Source organism: Strigops habroptila, chromosome 5, assembly GCF_004027225.2.
Source record: "Strigops habroptila isolate Jane chromosome 5, bStrHab1.2.pri, whole genome shotgun sequence".
In the NCBI taxonomy this organism is placed as follows: domain Eukaryota; kingdom Metazoa; phylum Chordata; class Aves; order Psittaciformes; family Psittacidae; genus Strigops; species Strigops habroptila.
The window spans coordinates 7,722,009-7,742,429 of record NC_044281.2 but is presented as its reverse complement, the minus strand read 5'-3'; the positions used below and the strand labels follow the sequence as shown (position 1 = coordinate 7,742,429).

At 35.8% G+C, this 20,421-nt stretch overlaps 1 protein-coding gene across 11 annotated transcripts in view; it reads right to left on the bottom strand.

Annotated features, from left to right (window-relative positions):
• The window catches only part of GULP1 (GULP PTB domain containing engulfment adaptor 1), a 157,522-nt gene that overhangs the window by 31,775 nt on the left and 105,326 nt on the right, over positions 1–20,421 (bottom strand). For all 11 annotated transcript variants that reach the window (XM_030487876.1, XM_030487879.1, XM_030487877.1 and 8 more), the window contains 3 exons: positions 13,092–13,163; positions 3,021–3,119; positions 184–321 (listed from right to left, as the gene is read on the bottom strand). In XM_030487876.1, the coding sequence (XP_030343736.1) occupies positions 184–321; positions 3,021–3,119; positions 13,092–13,163 (309 nt within the window). The remainder of the gene's footprint in view (positions 1–183; positions 322–3,020; positions 3,120–13,091; positions 13,164–20,421) is intronic.

The window sequence follows — 20,421 nt, the reverse complement described above, 5'->3', positions numbered from 1 at the left end:
TCCTTTAAATAAAGGCATCTAAGTTAACAAGACACTATAATGGCATGAAAGATTTTATCAAAGTGACTCCAACCAAAAGGCAGGCTATCTGCCTTTATTAAGCATTCCTGTTTTATTTCAAAGCAGAGCAATCAAAGTCTGTAACAGTCACACAAATTCTTTTAAAGCATCTTGAATACTTACACACTTTTCACTGTCAAATACATAGCACAGATGCTTATTTGATTCTGAGTCTTTGCATATGAAAGTAAATATTCTCTTGTCAGTTTTATCATCAGCACAAAATGATATCCTATGGAGTTGACAGTTGTGCTGGACTTCCTGCAAATAAAAACCAAAGATTTGTTTTCAAGAAATTACTATACTTGCTCAGGATAAAGATGCACAAAGTAAATCTCTGGATTTCCTGATGTACGTAAAAGCAGGCAAATTGCAGTGACATTCTGAATGCCTCTCATTGTATATGAAAATGCCCAAGAATGGACCTAGAGTATAACAGAAGTTAGCAGACTCATCTCCTAACAAATGTTCCCATTTTTACTAAATGTAAGCAGGAAGTTTTTATTTGGACAGCATTTACTGGAAGTATTTATTTGGACAGTAATTTCTGTTCTAGAAAATTTGTTCTACAGTTGATCTGTGTCTCTGTCCAATTAATTATGTAAAACACTCTGTCCTTTCTCCAGGTGCAGACCATCTTTAGATTTTATCATCTCCCAGATAAATCACCATTTATCTTCATTAAAATGGTTTCACTCAAATAAGTCCTTGCCTTTCTATCTTAAATACAGAAATAAAATTACTTTTGTTATCCAAATACAGCAGCACAGAGAAATAAAGACTTCTAAATAATTGCTTACTTAAGGTGCAACACAAACAGCTTTTAAACATTATGATTTGCATGTTTCCAATACTGTATTTCGCTTTCCATTAAAAAGCATGTTCCAACTACTTAAAAAGTTGCGGTGGCAATGCTCTTCAGCTGAGAGAGCTTGAACCATCTCAACTATTTTTTTTGTTGTTTTTCTTCAACAAGTCTCTTGGTATTTTATTTTATTTGGCTTATTACATGGGAAAGCAGTATTTGCTTTAAAGGAAAATATGCAGTTTAGATGTTAACGATCATCTATTGAGAAAAAAAAAAAAAGAGAAGAAAGCTTCTGTGCAGCACTGGTGTTCCCAGATTGTTATAAACTCATAAACAAGGGCATGTCCTCTGCATGCAACCACATAGCACAAAGATGTACCATAGAGGCAATCTTTTCTCCTTGCATTCCTCTTCTCAGTCTTTACAGCCATTCTTCTCTGCATCTTGTTTCTCCCATGTCCCCAGATCTCTCTCAGATTTAACCTCTTTCTCTTTAACAGTAGCTCTTAAACAGTTACATATAACAACACATACACTTGTTCTAGCTCTTTTACATTTATAGATCCACATAACTACTTTATTTCATTTAAGGACAGAACCCCTTTTCCCCAATCCTCTTTTTTTGAGTGCCAAGTATAAAATCAAGTCCTGATACATGAGCAATCCTCCTGTTCCTAACACAATTAATAATCATCACATGAATATAAACCAGTATTCCCCTATAATAATATTGATCTGTTTTAAAAACACACAGAAAAGATGGCTGTAATAAGCGATTATAACATGGAATTTGAATAATTTCCTAAAGCATCGATAAATTGTGCAAAAAGAATTGTAGCTTTAAGAAACAAAGTGGGGAAGATAAAAAGACTACTCATAGTTAATTACTATTTGAGTTGTAATAACAGCATTGCTAAGAGATTTGAATGTTCTTATTCCCCCAGGAACTTCCATCCCACAGCTTTCTGTTAATCTCCACAGAAAGAGTTAGGAAGACTAACATATTTTGGCACTTAAAACTGTTATTTAAAAGTAGTTTTTTGGGTTCACTACCCCCTTCTGCCCTGTGACATAGGGAAGATGCAAAACCTGCAACTAAAGTTGACATGGATATTTCTTGATTAACTGTTGAAATTGTGGTTGTATCAAGAATCTGAACTGAAAATGGGTTACAACTATATATATATACACATAGCCTTGAAATAAATTTCCTTTACCTTTTCTCAAAATACTACTGTCTGAATGGTAGCAATTACTCCAGAATTAAGAAGCAGTAACAAATAGTTTATTCAAACCCAACATTCAACATATGTGTAAAAGATGTAAGAACATTCAGATGTTAAGAATTGCTGATTATTGAATAAATACTTTTTAGCTTGATTATATTTATCTCATTATTCCTCTTTGATCCTCTGAGAAGGATCTTTTCCTTACTATGTAACTCCTTCAAAAATACTGGAGCAAACAAAGGAACAGAAAACCCATCCACGGGATGACTTAATGGACAGAACTGCTGAAAAGGTGGGAATTGTCATGCTGTGCCAGATGAAAAGCCTACAACAGTGCTTATAGCCTGCTACATGAAATTTATACAGAAATGGGTAACACACCTGAGAAACATAAGCATTCTAGGGAGGGTGGATACAATTTAAAAAATAATAACTAAAAACATGAAGAGAAAGAAGGGGAAAAATTAGCATGTTAAGGAAAGAGAGGTGCGATTCTAAGGCAGCAGTAGGAAGAATGAGTCACGGCAAACAAACTCTCTCCTCATTCACCATCTGGAAAGATGTTTATCATATGTGGTGTTAACATCTATTTATCACAGTATTTTCAACATCCTCAGAGTTTAAAAGTTCTGGTGCGAAAGGATTAAAAAAATTAAATCACACATTAGCTACAGTCTGTATTTTGGAGTACCATGTACCTGGGATGTCACCCATGTCTTGTAGCAAGAAATGATATTTTAGAAGAATTTTCCATAGAATCATAGTGTGGTTAGGGTTGGAACGGACCTTAAGATCACCTAGTTCCAATCCAGAATCACTTTCATTGTAATACTTTTTTAAAACATAAAACAATAAAAACATTAAAAACCTTTAAAACAGTATTTAATTACTAGTTTAGCACAATAAACATAGATGTCTCTCACCTTTGTTTTCGGATCTAGAATTTTTACACCATAGATTGAGATTTGTAATTCAACTTTGGGTGTCTTCTGGCCTTCAGATTTCTTGATATGTCTTGCAAACTACAAGATGAAAAACAAAACAGCAATCACATTAATACTAAATTTTCTTTATGTTGGGATTTATTTTAATTACTTCTCATTTCCTCTTAACTCCTTCCACCTGATATTGTTTCTTCCTTCCTTCAGAAAGCTCTTACAAACAATGTCAACCATTCCCAAAGTCATAGTTAGGCACAGAACAGCATTTCTGACTGCACGTTAAAGAATATTCCTGTAATTCAGAAAAAAAAAAAAAAAAATTTAAAATTACTTAGCTAGTTCTCTTGAAACTTTTATCTGCTGTTTATGCACTTAATTTAAGCTTTTGTATGAGACTTCTAGGAGAACAGTAGAAACATGAACACCTTCAGACAGTTTGCCGACTGCTTGGTTGTTGAACAGTGAACATTGTTATGTTTTCCTCATCCGACTGTTTCTACACTCACTTCTGTACACATGCACTGAGGGTACTTCCCATATGTTCCTCTAAGGAAATCAGTTCTTTTAAACAGGTGAAAGCACTGCAGCTGTCAACACGTAAGAAATACTTGATTGCTTCTATCATATTCTCAGGATTAATTTCATAATAGTTCACTACGGAGCTAGACATATGACTGGGTCAGGTTATCTGTCCTATTCAACGCATTTTCCATCCTTTTATACCTCTTTTTCTAGCAGCTCGATCTGACCTGTCTTTCTCTCAGGAACAGTGCATCTAAAGTAAGCAGAATATCTAATATTTGCTACTGCATAACAGTTAAGTGTCATGAATTTGGGGAACTTTCTTACCAGAGATACAGAATTGCTCTGTATTTTGCTGTTACCAGCAAAGTCTCTGACAGCCTAGAATGGTATTTTCAAACACATGAATAAGGATGATGGCTCACTGATGACCAGACAAGTTGGGGTCTCTGCTTCACAGCTACATGTTTGAACACACTGTCCTCAAACTTTCTCCTACTCAAGTATAATTGAGCGCATAATTCACTATCAGTACAAATTAAGTATATAAAGAGTCAGTGAATACAATGACTTTTAGTGGCATAGTCTAGGACATCAGCAAGGGTGCTAACCTATCTTTAAGACAGAATGCTGAATTACCTGATTGTGATTGTCAAGCATTGGACTGCAGCCAACTGATACCTCCCCACAAATGCCTAAACCTCTGATTTTAATTATCAAAGTGGTAACTGACGGTTTGGGTTTTTGCTCTGTCCCTATTCCTATGCCAACATAGTACTTGGGAAGTCTTTCCATGAACTCGACTCCTTTACACAATATGACTGTCCCCATCTATTTTATTTCATTTTGCTTGTAGGCAGCTCCATTCACGGCAAATTATGAAGTGGTTTTAAGAATCACCCTAAAAGCATGTAATTAACCTAGTTTTCCCTTCCTCCCAACTTTACTCCTCATTTTGAAAGCACACTTCTTGAAGATTTTAGTAATTAAATGTTAATTTATAACTAATCCTATTAACTTCATACAGTAACATGACCTATCTAGACAGTTTATTACTGATTAATGTCTCACCTGAGCTGATAAGTATCACAAGCTTCACAAGTTAGTTAAAACAAAACAAAAACCAAACCAACCCAAACAAAGCAGCCCACCTAAACCACTCTATGCCATTCTCAAAACCAACTTAAATCAAAATACCCGTATTACATTTCAACAGCTAGAACGCTATAGTCATTAGCCAGATACCTCATGAAGGTTTGTACATGACAACTCACTAGTTAAAAAACAACCAGTCAAAAGTCAAGCAAATCTAACATAACTTCTAGTTTTGCCTCACTTCAGTATCATGCATACAGCTTTTGCAATATAGACATCCTTTTCCTTTCCTATTTATCTTGAAGAATATTTCTCGCATATTCAGAGTATACTTTTAATACAGCTTAATGACTATCTCGATCCCTTTATTTTAATTGAGGAGGGTCATCTCATAAGCATCTTCTTATTAAAAACAATAATAAAAAAATTATAGATAATAAAATTTAAAAAACCTTATCACTTGTTTACAGGCATTTTGGCCAACAACTTCCCTTGACTTTCTAAGATAATTCAAATTTGCTACAGGAAAAACATATTTTTTCTTTAATAAAAATCACTAATTAAAAATCCCTCAAAATCTGACTTAAATATTATACCAGCAATTTAACCTGTTTGATTCTTAACTCTCTGCTTTAAAAAACTGGAAAATAGGCCAATAAATGTTTCATTAGCACAGATATTTTTTTCCCCAAGATGAATATAAAACTAAAATTGTCTTTCAGATAATTTTCATACGTTTCCTCAATACCCCCAACTCTACCAGCTTTCCTTTCTGATTTATAATTTGATTATATCCTTTTATTGGATAAAACTTTGAGGATTTATATGGTTCTTTTTCATAGTACAACAGGGCTCTGTGCTTGGCTCACTTTGCTATGCATTAAATGGAATGACCACAAAAACCACAGACCACCTGGACAGTTTGGGCATCTCAACTTCCAATGTACTTTACAGTGTAAAGAAACATGACTACGCAACAGACAACCCTGGGGCACATTTCAATTTGAAACAGCCTTTTAAGTTGATTGAACCCTGGCTGTTTTGCAATGCCCCTTTAAAACCAGAAGCTCACAAATATTTCTGTGTAGTAACAAAGAGGAGGCAAAAATAATATTGATTTTACTGAGTTAAAGCCATAGTGTATGTTTAGAATGATGCTTGGTTTTCCAACTGTAATCATCTTCTCAGAGCCCCCAACAGCTCCATGAGAACTTTTAAAAATAAGTAGGTCTGAATAAATTGCATGAGTTTTAGAACAGCTGGCCAAAGCTTGCTCCAAGTAGCCAAGAAGTCTTACAACTGAGGAAGTTCCAGAAGATATTCCTGTGCCAATACTAAAAAAAGGGTAAACAAAATGGCCGTATCACATCTCCTCTCTCAAAAGGCATAAATCCAGTTCAAGAACTGGAGAATTCAAGTGAGATGTAATTAATGATGATCAATATGGGTTTTACAAAAAATGCAGCTTGTCAAAATAGACAAAGCATTTGTCTGAGTTTTGCATGCCTCTATATTTGGGAAATGAAGCAATACAAAGAAAGTATTCGTTAAGTTAGTTACATTAGTTTCCAGATGCAGTTATAAACAGGAAATTGTCACTGGGAAGATATGTTTCTAATGTATTCCAGCAGGGTTTATTTCTTAAGCATGACATTACTGAACAATGAGCAGGAGGAAAATAATTACTGATAAAATCTGCAGGAAGAAAAAACAAGAGGAAAAATGAGGAGAAAAGTAACTAAGGATCTGAAATCTAAAACCATTACAGAGGATGCTTGCAGATCACGAAGGCTGATGGAGGGGCAAATAAAACAGAATGCCTTACCAGCCAGAACACCACAAATTGCCTGTATGCAAACAAACCATCTCTTTTGCAATACCAACTTTGCAAATCATACATATGGGAACAAACTTGTTTTCTTGGAAAACTACTCTGTGAAGATGAAATTAAGAAAGTCTTGATGTCATGGTAGGCTTTCTGCTAACTGTGGACCTTTTCATGAAACTACAGTTGGGAAGATTAATGCAATCCCTGGATACTTCAAAAACATCCTTAAGAAGATAACAATGGCTGCACTGCATTGGCTGCTTGTGAGAATTGACTCAAATTTTATGTTCTGAAGTTTTAAAATGTAGAAGGATGTTGACAAATTGGAGAAAGACTACAGGATATTTGCAAAAGTTAGCAGAGGACTGAAAGCCCACTTTATGAGAAACTCCATCAAATCAAAACCAAGCTAACAGTGAAAGAAAACCACAAAAGAATCTCTTCAGCAGAGACATCCAGACAAATGAGCTTTTTAATCAAATGTTTACTGGGATACAGTAACTGAAAAGTACACATAGATAGATATAGACAATCGGGTGCAGTTTCCTTCTGAATGCTTTTCCTGCCCACTCCCTGTTCTGTGTAATAACAGGTAACATATAGACACTGATGAGTAATTTCTTTTGCATCAGACCTTCTCCAGAATGCCAAATTCAACTACCTCCCAAACTTGTGCAGGGTATGAACAGCAATTCCTAAACTTAGCCAGGTACCAGCCAATTTGCTCATTTTTCTTCTATTTTTTTTCTACTACTTCTACCTAAACAGAATGTGAGGGACCTCTGGAGAGAGAAGATTTACAAGCATTTTCTTCCCCTTTGAGAACACATTTGAAACAAAGTAATATTTGTAGTTTACACAGTAACAAGATTATTTAAGAGGGTAAAAATCTGTAGCCTCCCATTGGCATCAAAATGGACAATGATATAAAATTATAATGAATCACAGCATGGCTTGGGAAGAGATATGATGGGCCAAATTCTTAAGCTGTTAGTTTACATATATATTGCTCTCAGGCAAGACACCCAGATTTGGCTCAGTAATAATGTGAGCAGCTCAGTGGGATGGGCTAGCTTTTATTTAATTAACATCACATTTCTCTTCAATATTTTAGGGAAAGCAACAGAGAGATACAAATAAAGCTATTTGTTATTGGTTAGTTTAGCTTTTTTTCTTTTGCCCCCCTTTTTTTTTTTTTAAGAATAAAAGAGAAAACTTCTATAATGCCTTGTCTTTTACTACAGTAGCAGGGAAAATTGCACACTTGAGACTCTTACTAAAATTATATTTGAAATGCTTGTGCATCAAGTCTTTGCAAACCACAATCAGAGGATCAATCAGGAAAAATAACAAGAAAAAAAAAAGAAATCATGCTTTAAAAACAGCCAAGGGCTTTAGTTGAAGAAATACTGACTAAACAAATTATAACAAAATCAATTTAAGAGATGCCAAGCAAAACTATGTGCTTCTATCTTAGTATTTACACCTCACTGCACAATTCAAGACTTTATTAAAAAAGCTTGAAACATCAAAAGTAGATGTTTCTGTGATTTGGGTGCTAATCTTCAGCCCAGGGAATAGAGGTTCAATGCCTCATTTTACACAGGCTTCCAGAGAGACGATAAGACATTGCACTTCATGTGGACTCTTTAAAAGATGTCTGTTTGAGGGCAACAGAGTTGTCTAAGCTGAAACACAGCTTTATACTTGGCTTTGAGAAGACGCTTTCCCTCTTTTTTCGTAACAACATTCGTTATAAGGAAAGATGCCTGAAAAACAATAGAAGGCCCTATTTCTTTTCCTGTGACTACATATCACCTTTTTGCTCATATTACGATCTAAACCCTCATGCACATTTTATGTGGACATAATGAAATTATGACCCCTGGAAAATAGCTGGCAAAAGAGGAAAAGGATGAAAAGGCCACAGATACGCAAACTGAATCTCTCAGCTGGGTAGGGAGAAAGTCATCTCAGAAATCCATTTCTGTGGAACACGCTGTATTTTATTTTCCAAAGACACACTAACTGTGAGGAAGGCTATTGATCTATTAACCCCAGTTTAGAAGACAATGCAGAACAACGGTTTTTTCCCTCTCTCACTACCTAAAGGTTTTATACTGGGTGGGCGTGGGGGGGCTAGCAGCTGGATGTTTGTGGTTTTTTGTTTTGTTTTGGTATTTGGTGTGGGGGTTTTTCGATTTTGTCTTGTTTGTTTGTTTGGGTTTTTGTTGTTGTTGTTTCTGCTTTGTTTGGTGGTGTGGGATTTTAGGGATTTCTTGTGGGTTTTGGTGGGGTTTTTTATGGTTCGGTTTTTTTGTTTGTGGCTTGCTGGGTTGGTTTTTGGTTTTGGTTTTTTTTTTGATAGAGAGGATCAACAGATATTCTCTTCAACTCTTCTCATTTGATGTGCTTTGGTCTTCAGACTATCCCTGGCTGGTCCTAGACCACACATTCTGCTTTCTCCAATACTTCCAAAGAGAACAGCCATGGTTGTAAGGCTTGTCTGGAAACCTCCTTATCCCAGTATTACAAGATTTTCTGTACTTCACCCTCCTCTGTCCTTTCAACAACAAATGAAACCCAGCTTTGACACAAAAGGCAGCTCAAAATAGTATCCATTATGGACCATTATATCCACAGAATAATATCTAATGATGGTCCATTAAGGGCAGCAGCAGGACAGCATCACAGCCTGCATGGAGGTGCGCTCTTCATTTTCTGTATCCTTACCAGTCAAGGAACTGAATAAGAATATTTCAAGTGGCTTCACAGTGATTAACTCTATTTACATTCTCTTTGGTTATCTCTATTTACAGAAAAAAAGAGGAGAAAAGGAGACTGATAGCCCAAAATTCAGGTGGGGAAGGGTGCGAATGAGTGAGTGGCTGCATGGTACTTAGTTACTGTCTGGTTTTAAACCACAACACCCCTAACACCCCTTCACACGACCTTCTTACTAGTGTGCCTTTTCTTACTGTGCTGGCCTTTGCATCTGTCATGCTGATCTTTTGACCTGTTCTCACCCCTGGCAACCCTTCGAGCGCTTTTTCAGAAGGACCAAATTAATTCCTACATTCTGATTTAGTTACATCCTTCATTAATCAAGGAAAGTAAACATTCCGCTTTATAAAGTGCGATTGGACAACATATGCACATGTGAATAATATAGGCATGTTCTAATAGTTCTGATACAACTTGGTACCATTTTCCTTAGTTTTTATTTCACTCTATAAATTAGTTTGACTAGAAAAAAACTGTTTGTAATGAATTATGAGAACAGTTTATCTTAAAAATAAGCACTTTCAAACATACATGTCCAACTTTCTTCTTTCTCCTGGAGTACAGCTCCAAGAAATTTGAAAACATGAGGGGCAATCCTAACCAGAAAAAAAATACTGGAAAACCCTCTAGAAAAATTAAATATAGATGTCCAAAAAGCCCCTGTATATTCAAATTGCAACTGACCCAGTAAAATTGTCAAGTGTTTAGAAAATGAAGTAGTAGTATTTCGGGTAGAACAAGTACATTGAAGCATCAGGAAAAATTTCCTGCAAGTTATTGTATTTCACTGTAGAACACCAGCTCCACCTCCTGGTAAAAGTAAGTCCATGGATGCTACAGTTTTGCACAAACCTGTGTTCGGCAAAAGAGTTTCTGTGCTGTTAAGAAGTTAAGAGCTTTTGATTTAAAAGAAGTGAAGAGTTGTGTATCAAATGTCTCTTCTGACACAGTTTGGTGACATGATGGCTTAAGAAAAATAGTTTACAGTGACAGTATTTCATGGTCTATAATCACCGTAAGCACATGACTTCAAAAGGTTACTAATGCAATGCACGCCCCTCATAAAAATAGCTCCAAATATAAAGTCAGCTGCTTTTCTGCTAGCTATTAATTTTCATTAAAAACAAGTTATGATTAACAACACTGTGATTCACAACAAATCCATCAAATTTAAAAAAAAAAAAAACAAAACAATATAGCATTACAAGCTATGCATCTCAAAAACTCGCCTACTCCAAAAAACACTGTATATGTTTTCTTTTGATATAAGACATTAGTTTTCAAGCTGTTTTCACTGGTTTCAAATTTTTAGTTCACGTTTTCTAAAAACAAGCCACAGATGTGTGGTTCATAATAAAACACAGTACCTCTAGGCTTCTCTTCAAAGAATCTAGATGCACAACAGAAGTAATGTTGAAAAGAGTATTCAACTAATTGAGGACTGTTTCAAACATAAAACCTCTTTATTGCTTTCTGAATTCTGTTCCAAGATTTTCCAAGTCTTTCCAAAAGTTGCCTTTAATTATTTTGTGAGTTTCCCAATAAACCTGTGATCATATAAGATCCCATGTAATACTTGAAATCAAAGCTCCAAACTTCCAAGCTTGATGAAAGTAGTGTAATTCTGGCAGCAACAATTTGGACACATATCTCTCCAAGGAGGCTTATTTAGGGAACGTATAAAAAGTTAGAAGAGGTATCTACATACTCCAATGGCACCACAAGCATATACCAAAAAATTCTATTTTTATGTTTTAGTACTAGGCTGGCAAATGTTGTTCCCTCTCCCCCCTGCCTCTCCCTCCCAAGATACATAAGCCAGAATAGTTCTGGCTCTTCCTACACTTCACAGAACAGTTATTTGAAATCTTTTTTGGACTTGCTTTCAAAGCAAACTATTTCAAGGTACCAAATCATAAAATCCAACCCACCAAAAGCCTCCAGTGATCAGCGAGAGCCCAGATTAGCCTGGAGTTTCCCCAGTTAGACAGAGACACTTAGCAGCTGCTTTACTTAGGAGGAGTGTGATAAAACATCTTAAAAATAGAATCAAAACTTCTCCATAGCAGGATATTATCTTGACAGGTTTCTGCTCAGAATTAACTTTGCTCAGGGTAATAGAATTGTATAAACACAAAACATCTAAACAACAGGCTTCACTCCAGTATCAGCCATAAACTGTATGAGATGCACACAAAACCATACATTTTGTTTCCATTGGTAGCATGCTGCAATGGTTAAAAAAGGGTCATACTTACATTAGCCTAAAACACTTGAAAACAACTAGGTAATAACGTCTCTGATGAACTGCAGCAGAGTAAATCTTTTTGGCATAAAACAGCCTAAGAACTGATTAAGTGGATCTAAAGGCAGCTGTACTACGTTGGTAGAGCAAAAATAATGGCAAAGAACTTCTGTTTCAATACCTGAGCAAAAGTACTAACCAATCTTGTAAAGATGGCTTTTTCAAGGCAAACTTCAGTTTTAAAAGCTGAGCTTTGTGAATAGTGTTTCATTACTTCTTCCTTCCTTTATTATAGTAATAGTACAGAATGAAATTTTTCTGCATTGATTCCCAAATTTTTTCTGTCCATTTCCAAGGAACTTCTGTTTAAATGAATAATGAAAACCCCACAAAAAGTTACAGAAAGTAGGCAGAACAATTTTTACATCTAAATACACTAATGCTCCAATAGCTCTAAGCAGCTAAGCATGAAACAATGCAATTCCACAGCAAAGTGAGCTAGCAGACAAACGAAATCAGCATTCCCTACCACAACTCATAGCATTTGTAGAGCTTTAAGCATATGAGCTCTTGCTCAAACAGTCAAGTCAAAGCCATGTTACCAGTTAGCAACCCCCAACAAGTCATTTCGCTAGGACACTTTCAAGTAGGCTGCTGAGTCTCTCATTGCCTAAGGACACATAACCAAGAAGAAATTTTAAATGTCTGGTTTTCTCAGCCATCTATGTGTACCGGCACATAGACAGTGTTTATGCGCATGGATCTTTTCCAACACAACACAAAGACCTGAAGGACAAGGCAGTAATGCCCCTTGGCTTGTTTTATAAACCCTATTCTCTCACTACAGCTTTATTTCCAGACATATCACTAATTACCACAGCTGGAGGGTGAACAACATTCATGCCAGTGTCACAAACCTCCCCTCCAGTCTAACAGTCAGTCTATGTGGATGAGACGTGTTAGTTTAAGGTGAAGAGCAGTTAGGGACAGCCAGTATTCACAGAGCTACCACAGCCCACTTACGGCATGGTCTGACATTATTACTCATGTTCTCTGGCATGAACAGCTTACCTTAAGCGGGAGGGTACTCTGTGTTTTGCAGCAAGAGGCAACTCACCCAACTGGGGGTCACAGGAAGCAACACGCAGCCCAGAGAAATGCAGGTCAGGCATTACTGATGTCATTAGGAAGAGTCCATTTTCTTTAATTCTCTGGCAACCCGTTTGGAGTGCCATCATTAGATGTATTCAACAGCCACAAAGTGAGGATGGCAGCTAAAAAAATTGTTACTACCTAAGTTTGTATTAATGAAGCCCTAAAGGTTCCAAAGTACACGCATTATGTACTAAAGTATATAAACTTTGTATTATAAATAGTTGTATAATCTAGGAGAGAACTAAATACTTGTACAGCAGCACACCTGATAATACAGACATAAGTACCTACACACCTATGAAGAGACTGGTAAAAGCAACTGCTTCTAGAGCCAATGAATTTACCTAAAACCACAAAGTGTCTTTTCTATGAAAACAGGCTAAGAATACATTCCATTTATATCTTATTAGAAATGCCTTCTTACCTTTAATTTTCTAACAGCATCTCTTACAACTTCTGTGCCTTTGGGCTGCTCCACTTCTGTACTGCCAAGAAACTGAGAAGATTATAATTTGTGAGTAATAAGTTATACCTTGAAAGGCCTAATTAACTCAAGTAATCTTAATTTCCAAATAACATTTTGGAAAGACAATTGTTTCAATACTTGATGAATAACAAATATTCATACAGCTATTTCTAATCAAGAGAATAACAAGAATTAAATTCTAATTAGGCAAATAGAAGAATTATCAAAAGCAGCTTTTAAAAAACATTTTATCTTGATCCTCTGCAAGTCTGTAAATTAGACGTTAAGTAGCTTTTCCCACTAGGAAATTACCATTTCGGTAATATAATCTCTTTTAGAGAACAGCAGAACAATGCAAAAAACCCCCTATGTAAGTTACTTCCCATGAATCAACATGAGCCAATGGTTTGGACTATGTTACTAAAACTTTCATACAGTGCTGCAAAACAAAAGGCCTGATTTTGCTCTCCAAGCTGCTTGGTACAGTTATTTCACAGATTTAAAGGAATTGGGCTCCAACTTACACAAAAACAAGGCTCATGCTCAAAGAATTTCTACTAAAGGCCAAATTTTTACCAAGCAAGGTCTTAATGAAAGCGAAACATATACCGGTTATTATAGAAAGCATGGTACTTCAAAAAGACCGTACAATTTATTTGCACACTGAAATGCTTTTACATTCTTCTGTACAGTTTTGCTTGCCTTCTTCTGAACTGTTATGAAAAGTATGATAATTCTGCCCAAAATGCATCTGTGTAATAATTTAATCATTTTGAATTGCCTGATTTTCACATTGAGGTACAGTTGATTTAAGTCACACCATGTACTCGTACATGCCAAAACAATCTCAAGAAACAGCAACCCAATTATTTTTCTCTAAACTACACAATTTTCTGTGTAGCATGACACACAGAGTTATGCATAATTTTTAAGACTTAGCAGTTTCAAACGGAACTTAAATTTGCCAAGCTACAGATAACTTTCAACATAGTTTCTGAAGTTTAACATTTTATTAAAACTTCAAAACATGTTTACTGTAGTCAATGTCCTCAAGCTTTACTCCTGCAAAGAAACCTATAATTAAGTCTCATTAGATATGCGCTACTGATTCTGAAATATGATGTGCCATCTTGAATACAACAGTGTGTAAATCAAAGGACCATGGACATCTGCTGTCTATATTCTCTATAACAGTTCTCCAGCTAACAGATCAAGGTTTTGTAATAACAAAGCAGAAACCTCTATTATTGATTTCATGTCTTTCATATAACATCTCCAATGACTTTAAATAGAGGGTGTGTTCTTTCTTGGGAAAGTGACACTTGTGGAAAATGCACACAGAAAAAGAAGAATGATTCTTGGACATTATGGATACCACATGTGACAGAGACAGAAAGGGAAATGAAAAAAAGTAACTACAACCTTAAATGGACAAGAAAGAAAGTAGATGATGTCAGATGAGAATCTAATAGGAATGCTGATAATACCAGATATCTGTACACAAGATATTTATACACCACACACTTGGCACAACACAAGAGGCAGAAGCAGAATTGCTGTAAAGTTTGTGAGCAGGCCAGAGCACATTATATACAGTACAGGAATCCTTCATAACCACAGGAACTAACAGCTGCAAGTGCGGACAAGGCTCAAGGAGCAGAGAGCACAGGTCACTGCTGTCCATAGTGAAGCGGAAGACGGCTGAACGTACCGTCATCCATGCATGCTTCCTCATCTTTGTTTAATGTTGAAACTGGCAGCTCCGGAGGCATTATCGATGTAAGCAGCCTGGTACTTCTTGATACAGATTTAGGGCCAGGCCTTGGAATTGTGTTGAGTACACTTTTAGATGCCCTGGGGTACACTGCCTTGCCTGCAGCCACTTCAGAAGGGCACAGGGATGCCCTACATTTCTTATTTGCTTACTACCATCCAGATGACTGAGATAGCAAAAGATATCTCAAAATCAAAAGAGTCATTTACCCTCCCCTTCCTTCTCAGCTATTTCACTCTGATCCAAAGCCCAAGAAAGCAGAAGGTATCTTTGCTGCATTCAGTAAATCCCAGCAGCAGACCAATCCTTCCATAAACAATAACTTCCATAAGTTTTCCATGGGGCTGTACCTAATACTAACTCACGTTACTGCCTTAGAAAGTGTAAGCAGTGAATTAAGCTTTTGCCACAGCTGGGGAATTGGTAAATGTCACTAAATTTTTAAGAAATGTTCCCCAAATCCATTTCTGATCATGCAGGACAGGGAGAAGTAAAACATTTTAACTAGAAAGATAAATTGCTGAAAGCACAGGTTTAAATGATCAACAATACCTGAAGAAACATGTATTAACTGGGTTTGCTCAACAAGTTATACAAGAAATAACCAACCAAGACCTGAGATATATGGAAACATCATAGCATTATATCGTAGCATCACAATGAGCATTATCTATGGAACATAACCAAACAGAATTCCAACAGTCACACACTATAGGCTGTCTTCCACATGAGTATCTATTTTGACATTAAGCATCACTACTGAAATTCTTATTGCTCTTGACACTTTTGAATTGGATGTGGCATTAGAACTTATTCTTAATAAACTGTTCAGCATAGGAAAATGTAGTAAGATGCATTTAATCCAGAATTACAAAGAATATTTACAGCTTAAGTGTTAATATCAATCAGACTGTGCCATGGGTTACATTGTTTGTATCTGATATATATTTGTATCTCTGTTAACTGCAGGTTTTGGTTTTTTTTTTTATTCAGGTAAGCTAAAATTTTAGTTATTACCTGCTTACAGATTTCATCCCCAACTTTCATAAGCTTTCTCATTTTAATATTTTCTTTTTTTTGTGAGAGAGTAATAAAAAGAAAACCAGTAATAAAGAACAAATATTCAGAATATTTGTATTAATTAGACTGATGTAATTGGGAGGGAAATATTAACAGAATTTCAAATCAAGACAAGTTATTTTCTAATTATAACTGAACAATGACTATATAACATAGGTTTAACATACACCTAATGTATTAACTGAAGGCTTTTTAACTGCTTGCTTTTTCTACTCCGTACCTTTTCTGTGTAATTTGCCCTATCCTCATTATTTTGCTTAATATTAGGTACCAATTACTATAGCATTACTCGTAATAGTTAAGCTAAGCAAACACATATGTATTTGCAAAGCTGAGACTTTAGAAGACAAACGCAATGTGACAAAGTTTGTATAATCTCTAACACAATGGATTGTGCTGCCACCTCTGGGATTCCCAAAGTAACTAGCAACTAATTCACCATCATCACACAATGGGGAGATGGCCATGTCATTATCCCCTTTTCAGCAGATTTTTCTCACCAGATCTTAGACAAACACAGAGAACAAATATTTGTTTTATCAGGAGTTCAGTACAGCTGTGGCATGAATGGTATAAATATTCATCATGGAGGAGTTTCTGCAACTGCAATTTCAAAGCAAAATTGGTAAATATTAGATTTCCTTTTTCAAGATCAGGCTCATTTAGAACGCAATACTGATGCAGAATTCTAGATGGAAACTTGAAAAGTCAATGACTGCTCTGACCACCTCGAGGTTCCCTTCTGCAGCTATGAACCTTCTGCAGACCTGGCTGCTGAGCCTAGGTCTAAGTAGCTAAGACTACTCCTACACATAGCTGCAGAAAAGCAAACCAGAAAATGATGTAGCAGTACCCCTCACATCATTCACTATTAAACCTATATGCAAATTAATAAAAACATTGCACTCTTAAGTGTTCATTAACATCCAATATGTAATACAGGTGAAAAATGTTTATATATAGGATTGTTACATGTATTTACTGTTTGCAACTAGTAAAAGAGTTATTCTTGAACTTGGTGTACATAATGCATGATAAGACAATTCCAATAAAAATGATCAGTAAGTTAAGCATGCCACTAAACTCACCTTTTAAAATGTTTATATATTGTTAAGTGCTAATGAGAAATTCACCATAATCATACTGCATTTCAGTAGAAGTTTGAAGAGGATGGCATTTAATATTTTGTATAACATAAAGCAAGCTAAGGCAGTCTTTTTCCTATATGAATTACTACACATTTTTCATTGCAGTCTGTCATTCTTCCACATTCCCTACAAAACTGATGAAAGGTTATTTTTCTAATATATTACTTATTCTGATCTCATTTGCAGCTGTCTATAATCAGAAAAAAAACCTTTATGAGGTCAATGAATCTTATCAGTCAAAACAATTTAACTGTTCCTTTAAAGTACATTAAGGGTTGCTCTTTCCTCACTGATGTTTGCCATTAAGAAAGCGAGCTGTTGACCAGCCACATATGAGACAAACACCCCAGATCAAACTGTTTATAATTCAATATTAGCAGACAACCAGATGTGCTCGCTCCACATGCAAAGATTTGCAAGATAGTGCAGCTGCAGAGACTTAACAGACACTATTTCAACATACCAGAATCAACAGAAGTTTTATCATTGAGAACAACTGGGAGAATAATTCAGCACAGTAATGGCCAGGGGGGCTGTCTTGCACAACAAACTAGCACGCAGACCTTTTGTGGGGAATACTTCTTCCTTCAGAATCTAGTTGAAATGAAAAATTTCCTACGTATTTAAATTGAGCAAGACATGTTTTGGTCCAATTCCATACTGAAATAATTAAAAATGCTTTTATAGTTGTACTTTGGCTGGAGAAACTATTAAAAGAAAAGGTAGGTCTTTCTTTGCCTTTATTTTGCTGGCTTAATTAAAAGGCTATTTCAAATGTAGGGTGACTTCAGGCATTCCAAATTCTTTACAATTCTGTCAAGTCTATTGCTGTTATCACGTGCCCAATAGTTGTAAGTAAGGTCAGGTGAATTAAGGTTAAGAGTTCACTTTTTTCCTAGCCATTAACAAGATGCTCTCCAGTAATTCTACCAGCTGTCTGCTTACATTTCAATCCTCAACACTCTACTTTTTTACATGCAAAGTATATCCAGATGCTTTTCTTCAAAACTTCGGGGAAGTACAAAAACCTACCCAACCTTTGGAAAAGTTAGTTTTATCAGAGTCAAAGAGAATAATTAAATCTAGAACTTGACTAAGAAATAGTTTTAGGTGAACTTTTTAATATTTAATGTAGACTTCCACTCTTCCAGTAGAGAGCAGTGTAGGATATTTCAATACTAAAACAACATCTGTTTTCTTTTGTCATCACATGTCAATCTTTCGAAAACCCCAGTCTTTCACAGTGCCACATTTCTTTATTACTCTGAAAACCCTGAACATTAAAAGTTCCCTTATATGCAGATTTAAACACAATTATATGAAAAAAAGTACTTACTCAACTAATACAATAAAGAAATGAAAAAAGCAATACAAAATTACTGGATACCTGTTGCCAGGATTTGACAAATTAGCTCCTTCTACAGCAGAAGTTAAAGGATGTTGATTTACTGATGAAAGGAAGATAAATGAATCCACATTTCAATAACATCAGAATAACAGTATATAATATAAAATGAGAATGAAAGAGACGTGGGACCAGTTTTGAAGCTATGCAGAAAACAGATGAACAAATGTCTATGCTGTTAATCACTCCCTAAGACATGAACAGTTGTTGCTCAACCTTGCATATGTGACTCTTCTCTGCCAACTAAGCAGCATAAATACCCACCTCTTTCTGTTTTGGGTTCCTTCTCCTTCCCCCACCCCACAATGCAGTTTCCCACTCATAACAGCTTCCCTGGTTCCCTATCAACGCATGTTTTTGCCAGAGTACCTAAATGTTTGGATTTTTCCTTTTTGGGGAGCACTTCTCCAGCAACACCTTAAAAACAACTGCCTCTCCCAGGCATGACTGGTGCTCAAATGAGAGCAGAAATCAAACTCACCACATGGGAGTACAAAAGTGCCACAGACATCAGCACATTCCGTGGATATCCCCTGCTCATCTGACTGTAATGTTCCACACAAACAGTGACTCTGACACAAGAAAACAATTCTGTGCATTTTTCTGAGGGAGTGTTCAAGTACTATTTGCAATAAAGGAAGGAATGCATGATTAAAAATAGAGGAAGAAAAAAAACCAAACAACCCCAACAAGAAAGGTCTTCTAATGGAAATCTTACAGAAATCAAGTATTACCAGGTATTTCATCCGTCAGTAGAATTAAGTGAAATTCATGAGGGAAATACAGAGGTGAAAATATTTACAGTAATTACGACATAAAGAAAGAAAAATCTATTTAATAAGTTATTGAAATATGGGGTTGGGGGAGAAGAGCATTAGAGAGAGGACCATAAAATAATTAGGCAATGGTTAACTAAAGAATCTTCCAGATGCAGTAAAAAACACTGTGCTTGATTTTAAGCAACCTCACAACAAGCCACACTGGTTTAATTTGTATTTTCTTCTATTCTCTAGAAGTGCAGTAACTTAAGAATTCTTCACTATCAGTCATGTAAACAATCATCTCAGTCTTTAAATTTGGTGCTATGACTAAATAATAAAGAACATAATGTGAGAACTAAAGCTTAACGTATCTTTGAACATTTGATGGACATAGACAATACAGACATTTCTTTGGAACAGTACACCTCACCAGGCTCTGGATGTAGCTCTTGTCAGGAATCCAAATATCTGGAAGCAGGAATATCTAAAAATATTCTGGTAAAGATGCCTGAAAAACTGAGGACATATGGCAGTCCTAATCCTGCCTACACCTGTCTTCTAACCCAAGTTTAGATTTGATGCGAAATTATACAGCTGCTCACTGGGAAGAAACCTGAAGTGTGGTCCAAATAAGCTGAATCTAGTTTGGTGTAATTTTAAAGGCAAAAGAATGAGATTAATTACACCAGGTCATACTCTTCCTCAAGTCTCACTGCATTTGAATCCACAGCCAAATGGGAAAAAACAAAGGGCTCAGAAAAAGGAAAATACAATCGGAGTATATATTTACATTAACATAACCAGTTTGTTTGCAAGCAGAACTTCAGGAGAATTTATGATACCACTTTGTAAATGATCAAAACTTAGTATTTCTCCAGAGAGATCAGTTTGGTCATATGCTAAAGGGGCTATCAACAAGTATATATTTAAAACCAAATCAGACAGCAACACAGCTATCAAAGATGTTCTCTGTATAAAAGAGTCTAATCCTAAAGATAAAATAATGTTACGAAATAAAGCTAGTACCTTCACAAGGAAGATAAGATCAGGGTGGAATACAGAAAGAAAGCAGAAGAAGTAAAAAGCTTATCTTGTCAAGACTGTCACTATAGAAAATACC